General features: G+C 39.4%; 1 protein-coding gene across 2 annotated transcripts; it reads right to left on the reverse strand.

Moving 5' to 3' along the window:
- Positions 1-499: 499 nt before the first annotated feature.
- sh3rf2 (SH3 domain containing ring finger 2) lies at positions 500-13,236 on the reverse strand. Of its 2 annotated transcripts, none has more exons than XM_067519311.1 (11): positions 12,968-13,236; positions 12,238-12,652; positions 10,135-10,407; positions 9,469-9,564; positions 8,076-8,453; positions 3,227-3,348; positions 2,898-3,068; positions 2,397-2,671; positions 1,985-2,289; positions 1,133-1,437; positions 500-1,041 (listed from the first exon to the last, which is right to left on the reverse strand). In XM_067519311.1, the coding sequence occupies exons 1-11, from the start codon at positions 13,135-13,137 to the stop codon at positions 861-863; spliced, it is 2,691 nt and encodes an 896-aa protein (XP_067375412.1). In that variant the 5' UTR covers positions 13,138-13,236; the 3' UTR covers positions 500-860. The 2 variants fall into 2 exon arrangements, with proteins under 2 accessions (XP_067375412.1, XP_067375413.1); XM_067519312.1 differs by having other exon boundaries at positions 503-1,041; positions 12,954-13,105.
- Between the last annotated feature and the right edge of the window lie 5,048 nt (positions 13,237-18,284).

Genomic DNA, 18,284 nt, shown 5'->3' on the forward strand with positions numbered 1-18,284 from the left:
CAGAAAGTGAAAAACAAACTGCCTCCACAAATATATAAGTAATGACAAACTTGTACATTGTTACAACATTTTTGAAAAACTGGTATCATCCTTAATAATACAGTATGAGTTACGCTCTGACAAACAGGACTAGACTCTTCAAGACGGGGCCAACTAATATTGTACCTTAGTGACATATCTTCAATCATTATTTAATTAATAAGATTTACAAAAAATAGTTGAGAAACAATAAATGAGTGTGTGTGGCCCATATGGAGTTCCTGATGATTGTAGCACAATAAATAATTACTATTAGAAAACACGGTTTATATGGGGTAGTAAACTCAGCTTCAATAATAAAAAAAAAAAGTATTTTATCTACAAGAACAGAATAGGGGTATATCATTACTATTTTCAGCACATTTACTTAAAGTTTTTGCATAATGCTATGAATTCAGACATTTTCATTAAAGCTACTTTCTCCCTTAAGGTATTGTGAATAGAGTTTAGACCAGAAGTAGGACACAAACTAATGAGGTTTTGGTATTTTTAATTTTGTAAATTACAGTTCAATACCATAAAAGCAGTACATATATTTTGCCTGCTAATTTCTCTAAATATAATAATATTTTCTGTGGGTTTTGACAAAGGCACTCACTAATGTGTGTAACATATGGTGTTTAATAAGGAAAAGTCATAGGTGAATTGTTGTGCAAAATCTTATAACAGTACATGTGTCACAACCATGCACACAGCTTGAAGGAAACAAACAAATTTATTTATCAGCACTCTCACTAGAATAAACATATCCTTCATATGACATTTGGCAGTTTGAACAAATTGTATATACAAATGCACACTACCACAGTATTCCTACACAGTCAGCTGAGCCTTTCCAATGCTTGAAGAACGCTGCTGTGGAATAATCCCGTCTGCCCACTGCTCTCCTGAGTAACAAGAATTCGCCCATCAGGCCGAGGCCTATGGACGAGGACAAGCTCTCCTTGAACCAGGCTGAGTTCTGAGTCTGTCTGAGCTAAATGTGTCATGGTCACCCTGTGTCTGAAAATAAGCAAAAGATGTCAGAGATGTTTACAAATTTTGAAATCCATTTTGTCTGTTTATGTTCAAGGACACACACACACACACACACCTGATGGGCCTGAAGTGAGCTGATACGGCTGATAGAGATGGCTGTGACAATATTGGTTTCTGCAGGTTAGAATTTAGATCAGAGATGGCTTCTTCCAGACTTCTTCTGAGAACAGGAGCTTTTCCTTCTTTGAGAATGATCCCAGGCCCATCTCTTCCTAGGGTTAATGATGGAGCCCAAACTTCTAATCGAGGGGCTCCAGGCCAGTAATTGGAGGGTACTTGACTTCCTGATGACCAGGAGGAGGTCCGAGGTCTAGGAGGAGGGGATTCTTCTTCTGTGATGAACCGCACTGACTTTGCAGGCTACATAAGTAAAACATTTACTGTAGGTCACATGCAGAACTGTCATCACAGGAAAGTTAAGAATAGTGCTTATACAGTAAATATCTTCGGACAAAAACTTAAAGGACGCCATCACTTATTTTGAAGTTGCTTCTTTTGGTTCTGGTTTGGGAAGTACATAAATGGCAATAAACTTCGCTTTGACTTCCTTGTATCAAAATAACTCTCTACTTCTAGCTGAAAAATGCCTCCAGATGACATCACTTGAAAGGAACCTTCAGTTCAGATTATGTCATCTTGTTCCTCATACTATAGAGTTTGTAATCCTGGTCAACCTGCTTTTCCAGATGACTTCATCTGAACTCCTAAAGATGAAAAACTCCTCCAGGTTATGCCATCTGGAGGAGTTTTTCGGCTAGAAGCAGAGAAATATTTTAATATAGGGAACTCAAGAAAGAGGTTTCAAAGCATTAATGAAGATTTACACCCTAAACAAAAGCCACAAAAAGCAAGTTGGGAATTGGTGAAGTCGGCCTTTAAAGTAGTTTCTCTTACAGCATGACATTACCTTGTCTGTATTGTTCTTGTGGGAATAAGGTCTGACTAAAATTGACTGAGGTCCATTGGTAGGCTGCCTGTCACGCTGCAATAATGCCTCATGTGAAGAAGTGAAGTCCCTGTCTTTCAGTATAGCAGCTGCAGAGGGCACTGCTGGCTCAGTCATATAGCCCTGTGTCCTGCTGGAGTTAGACATGCTGCTGCTTTTTTTCTTCCTCTGCATAGCAGGTGAGTAGCCGGATACCTGAACTTTTGCCAAGTGCTGCGAGTTGGACGGAAGGTTCAAATTGGACGTATGGGAGAATTGGTTTGAGCCTTAAATGAATAAATAAAAACATTTAAAAGTCATTATTTAAGAATCTAGAAAAATCTTTATAATAATAAAACTATTAGAAGACAAATGGCAAATGTTTACCACTCACTTTTATGAGGATTAAAGATACGCCTCACAGTATCCCAACCTTGTGAACCCCGATGAAATGATGGTTTTCCAGTGCCAGGAAATGACATTGCATGCTGTACTCCATTTGGAACAGATGGGGCCTGTCCTGTTGAGTGTATCATTCCATCAGGGTTCACCCTATCAAGAGCAAGGACCACAGCTGGATTCTTGGCAGCTGTGGGTTTCTTTCCAACTACTGTGTCATGCTGTGAGGATGCATTAGCTGCTTTGGTCTCCAGGAGCCTTGCCGAGGTTCTGCAGTGAGGCATTGAGACACATTACTATAGACTCTGGCAACTCCATAATCATTGTACTGTAAAGACTATTTATTTGAACAAAGCATAAGCAAGCACAGTGTTAAATTTCAATTTCAAGAATAACTGAAGAGTCTGCATGATGAAATGTCATCCTGCCCACATGTTTAAATAAAAATCACTTAGCCCCCTTCTATCTGCAGGTAGGGAGACTCTCAGCTTCTAACCTGAGCATAGGTGTAATGTAGTTGCTGGGCAAAATGCCCACTTTGCCCGTTCTAAGAGATAGCCCACGCAGCCAGCCGTCTTTGAACTGTCCGTATACTCCCACCATTTCTCCTTTCCTCAGCTCTAGCTCCTCTGGCCGTCGCGGTTTGTAGGAGTACAGGGCAGCACACCTTAGGAGTCACACAGAGGGTTTGTCACATTGATAAACCACACTTTTTATAATATAAATCCAAATTAAGGTGCATTTTTGTTGTTCCTTAATATCTTCATTACACTTGTGATCGCACATCATCATTCCATTAATACAATGTTTCAAACAGTGACTCACACGCTGATGGAGAGCTGCTGGGTGGAGGCGTTTCTGCTGTCTGCAGAGGCAGAGGACATCTGAGGGTTCACCAGAGCCATAGAGATGGCAGGTGGAATCTCATTGGTCATCTTTTTCTCACTCTAAAACAATGTGAACACATTTACATTATGGCTTTTAGAAAGCTTCTTAGTGTTAGAAAGTAATTATTATGTAATACACAGTGTTGTTAAAAAGTTTATGAACCATGTAGAATTATCTCAGTTTCTACATAAATTACTTAAAACATGGTCAGAAAATCCCTAAAACTAGATAAACTTTGCCAAAAAAAAAATAGACAAAAATGACCCATACTCATTTATTTGTTTGGGAAAATGATCCAATCTTTTATGTGTGTAAAGCAAATGTATATGAACCTCTTGGATTATCAATTTATTCAAAGGGGTAACATTATTCAGGTGTTTCCATCAATGCAATGGAACTATGCCTGAGTTTTAGGACATACTTGTAGAAGCCAAGCACCAAACTAGGACAGCACCAAAGATTAGGTCCTAGAAGTTGTTGCTGCAAATTAGATCACACCCGTTTTTCACAGAAATATTTAATACTGCATAATAATTTAGAAATTACAAAACATTTTTGTTTCATTTTTACTCCGTTCTATTTATCTAGTGTTATCTATAATCAGGACTTGCTTAAAAATCTCATCACATTTAGGTAATATTTATGCAGAAATAGAGATGATTCTAAAGAGTTTATAAGCTTTCAAGCACCACTTTACTTTAAGGATAATTATATAGGTAATGCTTGAGCTGGTTTGTTGTTAATATAATGTCTCTTGACGACTGTATTGATGCTATAAAAAAAAATTATAATGGAAATAAGTTTGCTATTTTTGTGCAACAATATTCCCACAGTCTCGTAATGCTAAAATTTCCCTTGTTAGATGATTTGATGATAGTGGTAATAAGTGCTGTCAGGTAGGTCATAATCTCCCATAGGGAGGTGATGAATCAGATCTACTTTGGAGATCTAGTAACTGCAAAGGCCAGGATATATGATTCAAATTGTTTCCACAGTTCTTAAATTATTCAGTGACCTTCACTTATTCATTTAATTCTTTCATTTCATTTGTCACCATTCTGTATGTTCAGTATGATCTGATTCTTTGATTGCATTTCAAACTGCTCAGTTTTAGTTGTAACACAATCTATACAAAAGTTATCTTGCTTTAAAGCTAAAAAATAAGAGACTAACACAGCCTTGAAGTCACCAGGCTGTGAGTCAGGTCTGGCAAAGTCAGTGGCTGCCAGTGTGTGACACTGGTATGGATCACATCCGCTGATACAGTAATTACTGAACTGAAGAGATCTGTATTATATACAGTACTTTTTATTTTCTCCTTTGACTAAAGAAACTCCACATACACTAAATGTTTCCTTTCCCACTACCCATTATGGTTGCTAAAAGCACAAATGCTTGCCTATAGGTCTGGGGTTCCCTCCATACAGCAGACCGTACAGATCTGCCACACTTAAGCATTGAAAAACGCATAGTCGTAATTAGGATGAAGCCACTAGTATAAGCCCAGCCTCCATTGTCAAAGGCAGCAAGGTGATTTATCCTTATCAATTTTAGTGTAAAGTTGAAGAAAATGCATACAATTAATGTCGTACTTTTTTTGCAACAGCAAAGCACTGAAATGTTCTTAAGAATGTTGTATAATACAAGAAAAAGTACATATTTTCTGCATATATTCAATTATTTAGTTGCAATCATTACTCTGTGTCCTTGCTCTATTCCTGGTTTTGGTTTTATCAGATACAAAAAAGCCTTTTTCAGTTATGCTGCAGTCACGCAATGGCCAGGTGCAGTGACCCAGCAGTGGCAGTGGCTATATTTATATAGGGAGGGAGCAACTCTCTTATTGGTCATACAGTAAATAAAGTCCATTTTGGTTTAAACTCTTAATGTGCTCTTGCTGTCAGAGTCACTGCTACCAAAAATAAACCAATTAACAGAATATTACTGTCTACTGTTTAGTTATATTATCCAAGTAAGACAGCTTGAATATTGAAACTAAAGTAGAATCAACATTAATAACCACGCAGTTAATTACAGAAAAAAGTATAATATATGAAATAATTTGGTACTGAAAAAATGTTTTACACCCCAGCTCTTCTTAGAATAGGCAAATCATCTAAAAGCTTTTATTAATTTGTGTGAAGCAAAAAATTTGTGGTAATGAGAAAAATGTGTAAAGATGATACCTGTATACAGATAGATGCCAAGCCATGATGAGTCTAATTATGCCTATTAACTATGGAAACATTGGTGAACCATCCTATACTCATGCTGTGTTATTATAATATTTCTACTATTAATTGGCGATTTGAATTTCTTTTAGGGAATTAACGCAAGTTTGAGGCGCATAGGATTTTTACATAGAATATCTATGTAAATACTTCATTAATTATTCGAGTAAATATAAACATTGTGATGCCATTATCATGGATATGTTTTTTTTTTATATTTTACCACATATATGATGTTTCAGCACTTTTTGATAAACTGGATAAAATATACTTTTGCTATTTAGGATCATTTTAAGTGTTGACTAATTTGCCAGTTTGGATAAGTAGTCAATTAAAATTGCTTGGTAATACAAATCTCAGAAAATAGTGAAACATTTCTGCAAAAAGCTTAAGGTGAACAAGGTAATGTTTAACTGAACAATAAATAAAAATATTTACTTTAAAAGTTTTTGTTCATGCTGTCTTGAAAACTACAGTACATATGTAGTATGTAGGTACTTCACCATACCTCAGCAACACATGCTAAAAAAACTAAATACCTAAAAAATGTGATTTACTTAACAATCAAATATCATATCAAGCTGTTACTAGTTAAGTTACTGTCAGTCACTCTTTGATAATTAATCTTTTTAGCCCTGTTACATCGCCAACTGATTGGCTCCAAATGTAACAGATTTTATGACATGAAGTATAATTTGGGATTGCACTTCTCTGTGTTCCATGCTGAAGAAGGTTTTGCCTTTGGCTCATTTCCATCCTAAATGTTTCACTTACATAACTATGCCAATATTCACACTAATATGCAATATTTCATCCACAGCTGGTGTTAGGCTGCATCCCCCTGTAAAACAGGGAGAGAGCTTATTGGATGCAACACTAAGAATAGCACAGATGCTTGCTTGGTCAGTGGGGAGCTTAGTTTTAGCTTTAGGGACAAGGCCCTGTGCTCCTTTAAAAAACAAAAAGTGTCTGGCTTGTCTGCCATTACTGGCCCAGTGATGTGAAAGAGTGTTACCTGCTTAGTGAAGAGGAAGGAGTTTGAAGGCAGGGGAGAGAGGGGTCTGTTATGTAACCAACTTCACCAATGACTCATCGTCATCAGCATGAGAGAGATAAGCTGACACACTGAGGGACTCTCCAAGACTCCCACTCTTTACATCCATCTCTCATTCCCCCCTCTTTCTTCCTACTTCTTGTGATATTCTTTTTGCAGCTCATACATTTTGTTTTCTGATTCACTGCCCAGCTCTATGCCATCTTTGTTTCCAGTGGTTCCTCTCACCTTTTTGGTTTTGCTTTATTATCTTTCCCAGTTACTGCTTTCTCCACCGTCTCTCCTCTCTAACCTGCATAGGGGTCAGCTCTCACATGCATAATAGCAGAGTACGGCAGTGATTAAATAATTATCCTAGGGAGCAGGGCATTTTGCATCAGGCTATTTCACCGAACCTTGCAAAGGCTTTCACATTAGTGCCGCACTTAAAAATTGGGTGACTATGACTTGAATATAGTCATAGTCACCCAATATAGCAGTATTCATAATATTTTGTTGTTTCATAAATGAAAGGCAACATCCAAATCCATCTAAATCCATAAAAACATTTAACCTAAGGTAATACTAATAGCCAATATTGTTTAAAAGATTTACAGTGCGATTAAAGTTTTTCTATGCTCTTACTTCTTTAGAACTCATCTAAACATACTTTAGAAACACCAGTGTTTATTTTAGAAAGCCCCTTTAAATTCTTCCACATTACTAGTTTATCACCACATGTTAACAGCTGCCTGTAGCATGATGCATTGCGGTTTCACAATGCCCTTGTCTGATTAAGGAAATAAAAATGTAAAAAAGTTGCGTTAGAGACGCTAGTGTTTAGGCAGTAGCTAATTTCAGATGACATGATAAGCGAAAAAGCAAGCTCAGTTTTTCAGTAGCACTGTGCTTCCTAGATGTTAACAGAAGTGCTTCACTTAGGCCCCTACAGCACATCTTTTATGCCTAAACAGCTTTTTACTTTGCACTTTGGCCACTTCCGAATGTGACAATTTAGCAACTTTTCTCACATAATGTATTACCCTGAGCAGAAGGGAAAACAGGACAATGGTACTTAAGAGTGGGAACCTTGGCTTAGGTCCCAGGACTAATGATTAATGATCTTTCAAAGTTTTGGTCCATTCATCTCCAGCCATTTCTTATCTAAAGTCCTTTTCCACATCTGTGTTGTCTTAATGAGAATAACTTTATTTATGTAGCTGCCAATACAAGGGCGATGCTTCTGTCTTATTCACTTCCTTTAGCTTATTCTCATGGTTCCCTCCCTGTACCTCAAGTTGTACAGCAACTTGTTCCCCTTCTGACTCAAATAAAAACATATACAATCTAACAGAAAGTATTTTGCCTACCGTGTTTTCAGTTAAACAAATCACTGCAGATGAAACAGAGCAGAACACGGTTCACCAACAGTAATGAAAGAGAAATGTGACAGAAACAGAGAAAAGAGAAAACTCTTTATACACAGAGTGCATAAAGACGGATATGCTGGCAAGTGACTCACCTGTAACAGGTGTCTGTGCGTGGTGTCAGAGTGCCGTCTAATTCGTTGAGAGTTTGCTCTGGAGTGGTGAGAGTGAATACGGACACCAGAGGGTACAGAAAGGTGGCGGGGGTGACCTCGATGGCTGTAGCTATTGATGGTGCTGATGTTGCGAGAAAATTTGCTGCTTCTGGCTTCAGGAGGTTTCTGCTGGTTGTAGAGGGACAAAGAGTTGATGGGTGTCTTTGATGGAACTTGAAGGACTCCGTAACGGGTGGTCCTGTTGGATGCTTCAGTGGCCTTGTCTTTCCCCAAGCTCCTAGTCCTATAGGGAAATTCTGTTGAGTCACTCCCCCTCCAACTCTTTCCCTCTAGCAGTTTGGCAGCTGTTAAGTTTGGCTGAAAGAGATGAATACATAAAGAAAAAACACAGTGAAAATCAGGATAAATCCTAACACGGAGAACAGTAAATCCTCAGTCAAGAAAATCCTCTCCAGCTTACTCATACCTGCTTCCAGCGCCTGTCAACCTCTGCTCTTGCTGATCAGCAAAACGGCTGTCTAAAACACCCACTTATCACTCCTCCACTCACCCTTACAACTTGTTGGACCAGCAGACAGGGAGGCAGACAGATAGCAGGATAAGTAAGTACCAGCCAGGAAAGACAGACCTAGCAGGGTTAATGCTTTCAGTCCCCACAGTGATGTGCTGTTATGCCACCCAAGCAGAGAAAGCATCACTGTGTCTTTATGCCTGGATGCACAAATCAAGGAGAGGCAGGCTCAAAGAGGAGAGGGAAGAAGAGGAAAGTGGAGGATGAAAGAACAGAGAGTACCAAGATAGAGAATGATGAAGAGCGTCACTGAGGCGGGGTTTTAGAAGAAGAAGTGGATGAGCAGGAGACTAAAGGAGGCAGGCAACAACTAATATGAAAAGGGGACATTTTTAGGAAAAACTATAGCAAACAGCTGATATGTGAGAGAGGTAAACAAGAACTGAATGAGACACCACATTAATCCACTGGAGGACAAAATACATTTTTCCTCGACATGGATGAAGTTAATTCAATGACAGTCAGCTAACTAAGCGAGCCCTGTAAGTCTGACTAAGCCACAAAGTCACAAACTAATGAGAAGCTGCGGACACAGCAGGGCTACACGGATTAGCTCTCTGCCTCAGTGACTACAGCACAGGAGTGACATTTATGGATGAATCAAAGATGTGAATGAAAAATCAATGGAGCTACCAGGGAGTGACTTAGAATTAACAACATGTAGTCATAATTTCTACGGTTCAAGTCATTACAAGAGCAACACCATAAGACTAGAGTGCCAAGCGGTGGTTGTCAACCTTGATCTTGGTGAAAAGGTCGTAACCCACATTCAAACAAAGAAGGAAGAGAGAAAGAACTCACCGCAGTAAACTGCTGAGGGCAGATTCCAACTTTGTCCCCTAGTTTAGCTTCAATCCAGTGATCATCCACCCGTCTGATGACAGTAAGAACGTCTCCCTGTAAACCAGAAATCAGTAACAAAAAAAAATGAGTATTGAACTTAGAAAAAGGGGTGAGGGAGAGTCAGACAAAAACCTGGAAAAAAGGATGGCAGGTGGTTTAAACAGTGTGTGTATTCCATGAACACTCAGTTCACAATTTCTCCAAGTGTCTCTCCCCAGCATTTGACATTAACAGTCTTTGTGCCTGCGGGCTCAGTCCTTTCTGTGGCCAGCCTCACTCTAAAACCCATTTGACCATCTGCATTTAAAAAAAAAAGGCCAGTTCAAGTGTGCTCTAAAGGAGAGCACACAAGCACTGAAACCCTTATATAACCACCTCAGAAATCCTTCAGGGTAAGAAGCACTGCAGCGGAGGCTGAAGCCTCCAGCTCCACAAGTCTCCACAAGAGCCAGGAAAATAAAAAGCACTGATGATCATTTATTACTACTATGGGTTAGTATTGTATTAAAAAAAGATTGATCAAACATATCATAATGATCAGGTGTAGAATTACTCTAGAGGTGATAAGTTCAGTAAAAAATAAATATTTCTAGTTATGTTGCATCATTAGTTTTAGAGACAGACCTTGAGGAAGCCGAGACAATATTTACTATCTTCAGAATGAATCTCCTCTGGCTTAAAGTCATATATTGCCCTGCAGAGGGCCAGTGGTTGGGACGGCTGAAGGGGCTGCAGCTGAGGCATCTGGCTGATGGCCTGCAGTGTGCTGGCAGTGGCAGAAGCACTGCTTCTGTCACCAGTGTTTGCATAGTGCCAGTTCTTACTGTTACCAGGCGTGAGGTGCTGGTCCCCTGTCATATCACCTCGCTGATTACCAAACGAGGTTCTGACAGCAACCTGAAGAAGAGACAAAAGCTACATGTCAGCCACTGCTTAGCTATTACAGAAATGTTGAATTTATATTTCTGAAAATAATTAAATGTATCTCTTTAGGCGTGTGAATGCATTTCAAGCAGGTAAAACATGGCAAAAATTGCATTTGTGCTCGAAATTAACTGTGATCAACTATTACCACGAATTTTGCAGAAGTTGCTGATTAACAACAGAAACAAGATAAAACATCTGCAAATGTTACGAGTTTCAGTCAGCATGATTGGCAGTGTCTCACTTGGTTCAACACAGTGTGGCGTTCGCTTAGAAGAGCAGCCTGACAAACCTCAACATGTTCTTCATATTCTGATGTTCTTATCTAGATATATAGATGTGCATAAGATGACACATCCTTTTTCCTCCTTAAGATGAAATCAAGGCTATAGAAGACAACAATTTCAAAGCTAAATGTCACTTTGTATAAGTTTTTTTTAGCAATAAATAATTCCATAGCTTCCTACACAGGGATCAAAATAAACCATTAAATGAGCCATTCTGATATCTAATCTAAGTGAAAAGATGATGGTGGAACAAACTGCATCTGTGAACTGCAGTGTCTAAATGGCAGAATGATCATACACTTGGCTGAGCTTTCTGAACTGTGGCTGAACTCAGCCAGTCACAACTATAGACTACAAGTAAACTCTTGAACGCCTGTAAATCAAGACTATTGAAAAGTCAGGTGTTTGTTTCATAACACCTACAAGAACTAAACTGAACCGAATTTTCTGTCTTTACTTGTTGGGACTTTCCCTGTTTATTGTAACACAATAATATATAATATCTTTCATTTCATTTGGAGGTTGATTTGGAAACCTATGCCATCAATGTACCTGTCCAACTACTACTACCATTCAACCTAGCTAACCTTCAGTTATTCTTCATTAATCGTGCACATTTTACCCTGTATATTGCTAATTAACCTCTGACCTAAAAACATCTGCAGAATATTGACACGCACCTATTGTTTGATGGCATCTCATTGACTCACACTTTACCACAGGAAACATGTTAACAACTCTCAAGCTTTTGTGCCTCATATAATCTCACACAGTTGAACACTTTTTAGGTGGAAAACCACACTCTAATTTAAAGACCACATTGTGGTAAGGCAGTTTTTATGTATGTCAGAGGAGATACACAGCCTATATATACACACATATATAAATACTGTACTTCTCTATCCTCACATAGAGTGAGGGAATAAGTAAAAGACACATTAGGGTTGGGTGAAAACACAATAAATACCAGGAGGGGAAAATCATTTGTCAAAGATTTTACATAAGCTATTTATACTGAGACCACTCTCCCTTTAACATGTGTGGCTAGGGTTAAAAATCAATGCGCAGGACTATGTTTAAAAATGTTTTTAAATTCAATTTTCCAGAAAATCTAAATTATCATAATATGAATCATATTAATTTAATTGAATTAACACCTGAAAAGAGGGCTATAAAGTACATAATATGGACTATGAGCTTATGTTTCCAAAACCTTTTTGTGCCGTAATAAAGAAAAGCCAGTGGGGGCCAATAGAGGAATTATTACTTTAAAGATCACAAATAATTTTAGTCTGTGTAAACTGACTGTGTAATTGTTGTGAGTAAGCTCACAGACCCTGGTATTTTTGTAACCATCAGTCTTTGCTGTGTAGGAAAATGTTTTGGATGTGCTTCTAAGCAACTTACTAATCACCTCATGTGTAAAAATCTTAATCACAAATGTCACTCAAGACAGTTTTAGGTCATATTACATCTTATACATATGCAGAGTGTTAAGTTGGGGTCATGTACAAACCTCATGGTGCCCTTCTATCTCTCTGTATTGAGTATCCTGCTGCTGTTGGCTCTCCCCAACTGTCAAGCTGCCCATGGCCACCTGCCCTGTATAGCCGGCTGTCTGTCTGTTGCTGCAGGGCTCCATGAAGGTCTGGAGCCCCTCCAGGATCTGCACTAGCAGGAGATTCGCAGGAAGCTCCTCCACCGTCCTGAAGGGGACAGGGACTCGGCACTCTGGGCAGAGAAGCTGGGAGTGGGCTGCCTCCTGCTTCTGCAGGCAGGCCATACAAAAAGTGTGTTGGCAAGGGAAGACCTTGGCTGACACATCCAGCTGCTCCAAACACAGAGGACATTCCAACAGGGCTCTTAAAGCCAGCTCCTTCATTTTAAATGGGGCACCGTTTGGCACGTCTGAAACACTGTAATCCACCATACTGAGAGAGAAAACAATGAAAAGCCGTGTTACTAAACGTTCATGTCAAAAGGTCTATGAGAGTTACAACATTACTGACCAAAGTCATTCCCCATAACAGTGTATTAGGCTACCACAACATCAAATAGTTTGATAAGGTGAAATTAATAAAGATAAGGCACTTTGTAGCGAAGCCTACAAGATGCTCGACTACAGGTGTATCACCTCACCTGGCTGCACAGGTAAGACAACAACAGGAAACAGCCCCTTAAGAAGAAATACACTCGCACATTTTACAGAGTACATGAAAATTCTGTACTTACATAGTAAATCTTACCAAGGAGATATTCCATAAACTCCAACAAGGAAATGCGTAACTTCTTCGCTACAGTGGCCGTGACGCAGCGCGCAAAGGACGGGATGATAGGATGCAGGTCCAGGCGCGTCACTTCGTTTTAAAAATATTATTCTTTTAACAAATTTCACTCGTGTTTTAAATGTATGCATTTCGAAATTAGACTTAAAACCCCCACATAACTCCTGAAGAACTCACCCGCAACCAGACAAAATCATCAGGAAATGTATCGGATTTCAGTGTCATGTCCGACTGAGTTTAACCCTTAATAACAGCTCTTCATTTGACAACATAAACTCATCAATTCATTTTACTCGTCTGCCTATTTATTCACTCTAATAGTAACTTTGGATATCATATACTGACATATATATACATATATATTTTACTAAGGCCTGTGAGAAGACGCACTTTGGTTTATTAAAACATAAAACAGTGTCTTCAGCACTGTCATGTAACGCAGTCTCCCTCTGCTGGTGCATTCACTGACCAGCTCTGCAACTTCAACAGCAAGTGCCAGCACTATCCACAAAAATCCGACTGTGTTACAGAAAGACCATCGTCCTTCATCATTTTGTGAATAGTAGGTGGACACGCAGAGCAGTTGATGCTGGAGATTGTAATGGATCTTTTATCAATTTCTTTTGTTCTTGTGCGGATTTCTTTCGCACATTCCCAACCTCAGATTCACTTTCTTGCATGCTAAGACTAAATAATTCATCCATATTGGCTATGTACAGAAGGTTCAGGACATCCGTTTGAATTTTTCACACAGGAATGAATCTTTCATCTCTTTCTTCACATCAGCTGTACTCAGGGAATTCTAAAAATGTACATTTGGCTTCTATAGAAAGAGTGAGAGCATAAAAAGAGAGAAGGGGAGAGAGAGCGAGATTAGTCATGACTTATTTACATGTTCATATCAATGTTGATACAGGCTCTTCCTTCAAAGCCTCTCATGGTTTAATGGCTCTGGCAGAGTGAAGGGGAGCCCAAACAGGCCATAATTTTACTTTGTAATGCTTTTTCTGGATTGAAACTCAACTGCTTGATGACTGTGTTGCTCCCTCCAGTCAGTGATGGATCTTCTGTCATCCAATCAAAAATACAGAGTTGGGAGTGTTTTTCTGCTCAGAGGAAGTCTGTACATAAGTCCTTATCAGCTTCTTACAGCCAGACGGTCAGTCTTGCCTCCACTGAGCAGATGTGGGATGAAGGACTATATTTGATGGTTCTGATATATAATCTATCTGATGGAGAGGGAAGGGTCTCCCCGGGGATAGCTCTGAGCTTGGGGTGCTGTCTCTCAGAATATCATGGCTTGTCACAAATTGCTGTATAAGGAGGAGTGCCTCCTTCTCTTGCTTTCATGTTTTATTTAAAACGCTGTCATACTCAGAGAGTGCTGCTAGCTCATTGAATGTGATCTGTCTCAGCATTGCCTTCCCCACTTTTTTTTCCGGGTTTGCTTCTTCCCCTTTGTCAGAGGTTTTGACTCTGGCACACTTGCAGATATTCTTGAATATGAAGATGTGTGTGTGAGCATATGAGGATGTGTTTCAGCAGTTTAAATAAACAAGGTGTCAGTCAAAATGCATAATCCTTGTGCAGCAGTTTGATGAGGATTACCCACAAATTGAATAGCACTTTAGGTGCATCAAAGCTCCTTAATTAACTTCTTCCTTTCAGAGGGAACTAATCCTCCCACCAAAATGCAGTCACTGTAATAGATGTGGAAGTTCCCTGGTGCTGACTGGTGATTGACTAGTTTCAATAAAAGCCAGTGTTCTCACACAAAGTAAACAGGTGAGGTGAGGCTGCATCATGTGTTCGGAGGAAAAACCGACTCAACTGGAAAATCCAGTCATTTTGGAAAACAAAACGTGCATCTGTTTATATTCAGACACATCACCCGCTCGAAAAACTTAGGTGCCTGAATTTAAACAGATGCACTTTCTTCGAGCAGGTGATGTGTCTGCTCCCTTTGTCTGACAAAGACGTACTTGACAACAAAGTGATGTTAATGGGCCACAATGTGTTTTTAATCCAGGTCAATCCTCTTAGTCACGTGTGCCTGAAAGCTTGGTAATGATTTAAAAGGAAAATTTATGCTGAGAAAGAAGCAGCCCTGCACTGTTTGTTTTTTTTTAAACTTCCATCCATAAAGCAACTTTGGGAACCTTCCACCCACATTTAGTTCTGCCTGGCTGTCCTCTGCAAGCAGATTGAATTCTATAAATATTTCATATTTGATAAATAAATGAAACAACCTCTTTTCTTACTTTTGAGTAGCGCACTAAGTTGCTCCCTTACCTACGTATGCCGGAGCTTATTATCGCGGGTCTGACATTGCCTAAATGAGGTTCAGCTCTGGGACTTCATTTATTTTTCAAATATGCATCATTCATGCATCTGCTGGTAACAACACTTTTTATCAGTAGTGGGTGCTCTGGTTCAATGTGGAACCATTACTGAAGTATATTTTTAGATTTTCGAAAGCATTTCATGAAGTAAATATTTGGAGCTACAACAGTGTTGAAATAATAAACATCAGCACCACCCCCTCTTCTCTCAACAGAGGATAAAGCTACATTTCTCGATAAAACCAGAGTGAAATCTTGGTCCACTGTGTCCATTGCTCTCCCAGCCTTTTGTGTCCCTCCATACAATACTCACATAAGATGCAAGCTAGCCATTTTAGTGTGTAGGCTGTGTGTATCAGCAGCCCCCCGGCTCATGTGACCTTATGCTACACCTTTGGATTCATGGGTTAATGAAGCTCTTCGTCACTAAAACCACAACCGCAGGGAAGCAGGGCTGAGGGGTGGGACCTGAACTTTGAGCCAACTAGAACTGAAGCACCTGAGCCAGGAGCCAACTTAAGCTTTTTTTTGTGTACAAGAACTATGGTGCTGAAAGTCTTTTGGTGTGCAAATGCTCCAGCAGCTGTATGAGTTAGAGACGGGCATGAGAAAAACTAAAAATAGGACGTGCACACCTCTGAGCCAGCTGCCTCTTCACTGCCTTTGGGACTGCATTTACGTCTTGTTTCTCTCCTCTTTCAGTCCTCTTGTTCTTCTTCTCTAAGAGCAACAGCTTTTAACCCTCTCTCTCTGTATTGTTTCCCTGAATAAGGCATTGTGCATCCGGTTAGTCCTACGCTGGCATGAACGAACTGAAATGGGACTTTGCTTCCCGTCACTCAATTCTATTATCCAGCCTGGTGGGAAACTAGAACACTTTGGCTCAGTACTGAAATTGTAAAGTCTCGGTCACATGAAACTTTGATTCAGTAATCTGAGAAGCACACACAAATTTAAAATGATACCAAATAATGAAATTCTGATAGTCAAAAATGTATATTAATATCCGAAAATGTGTTTGAAATCAATCCCAAAAAAATGGGCAGATATTTTTGGATTCTAAGATTGTCAGGACATCAGGCAGGCTTTGGTGCAATTGGAGCTTTATCTCTCGATTTAGTTCTTGCTTAAAGATTTTTTTACAAGTGTTCTTACCATTACAACACAGAAACCTCTCATCTGAGACCTAACGTTTGCCTTTTGATTATTCATTTGTTTTCAAACAACAATCTAAAAAGATAAGCGTTTTGCCTTTGTTGTTGAAGCTTGAGCTTTCCCCTCCAAATGGTTGCCAAATGACTGAACTAGTGATGTGTATGCTCCAACCACAAGAATGTCGATCTGCAACATTCAGGATTATGTTCAAAGTACGCTTTTCAAATGTTTTCTTTTAATCAGGCTGCAGCAAATGATTGGTTCCAAACTGATTAATACAGAGATATTGTCATAGATTAATTAATCAATCATTAATTTGTTAGTTGTCAAAACCTCACACAAATGAACACAGCGGGTCTCTTACTGGTGCTGAATGTAGTTTATTTTGTATCATTCCCGCACTGACTGCCCTGTCACCTAATTGTATTGTATTAATAATTGGCTAAAAATAGTCAACAAATATATTACTATATTTGTCCTGTTGGAGTAATGGTTGCTAGAATGCAGCAACAGTGCTCAGCTGTTCACATGTCTTGAACAGCCTATGTATAAGACAAGAAGTGTCCTTTAATAATTTCCCCTTGAGACTTTGTGAACAGGAAAATTCTTCATACAAAGTAACACAATTATCATAACATGGTATGTGTGTGCAGATGATGGAAGTTATTCACATCTGAAATGTCTGGCTGAGATTCTTTCACTCATCTCCTGTGGAACAAACCCCCTCAATCACACCCTTTGATGTGCTTTTGTGTGTGTCTAATTCTCATTCACTAGGCAGATACATGTGTCGCACTGTTTGCTTGGTATCAATTTTGGAGAAAGACTCGGAGCATTCAAAAGAGGTTATGCAACCTCTTCCTTTCTCTCTCTTTCTCAACATCATTCGTGTACATCCATTACAAACACGTCTGTGCTGCAGCGCTCCAGATAAAATATTGTTTAGGAAATTGGACTACACAATTGTTGAAAACAACCTGTTGGACCAACCTACAATGGATAATTCGATAAAGGTTCAAATTACACTAAAAGGTGAGCATATCTGTGAAACTTTGGTTTAAAAATGTAAGATTTAAACTAACTGTCAATCAGACTTCACTATGCTGTGACATTTTTCAATAAATGGTAGATGCAGTCATGGCAGTGATAAAGTGTGTCAGATGTAATTAAAGTGGCACTGAATGCCATCTAGAGGCCAGATCACGACTCCTGTTAAACCGTGGATATAATCTGTATGGAGCACAAAACCGAGAAATGTCACCAGCCCCTTGGAGGGGTTTATGCATTTGCTCAAGGCTCTTTCTCTCTCTCTCTCTCTCTCTCTCTCTCTCTCTCTCACACACACACACACACACGCACACACACACACTTGCAGAATACTGAATACTTGCAGCCATATGGTCTATTATGCTTTGAGTGTTTTCTGACTGGGTTTTTGCAGAAGTTCTGGAAAGTCTACAACAAGGCCTCTATGGAATCCTCAGGAGAAGGTGTCCTCTATGTATCCTGTGTCTAAGTCTCTATTTCTTCTAGGACCTCTGAACCTGTTTGGCCAGGTCTCTAGTGTTCTTTATCTAAGGTTAATCACACAACAGTCCTGTCCCTGACTCAAAGCTGGAATCTAAACTGTGGGTCTATCACATACACACACTCAAAAGGGCAGTGAAGTACCACCCCCCACCCCCCCCTGCCTGTGCTTCACTAACTTGGAACAAACCCCTTGTAGCTTATAAGAAAAGGGCTGTCCAGGTGCTTACATTGTGCCCAGCAAAATGATAAAT

Source organism: Channa argus, chromosome 10 (genome assembly GCF_033026475.1).
Source record: "Channa argus isolate prfri chromosome 10, Channa argus male v1.0, whole genome shotgun sequence".
Taxonomy (NCBI): domain Eukaryota; kingdom Metazoa; phylum Chordata; class Actinopteri; order Anabantiformes; family Channidae; genus Channa; species Channa argus.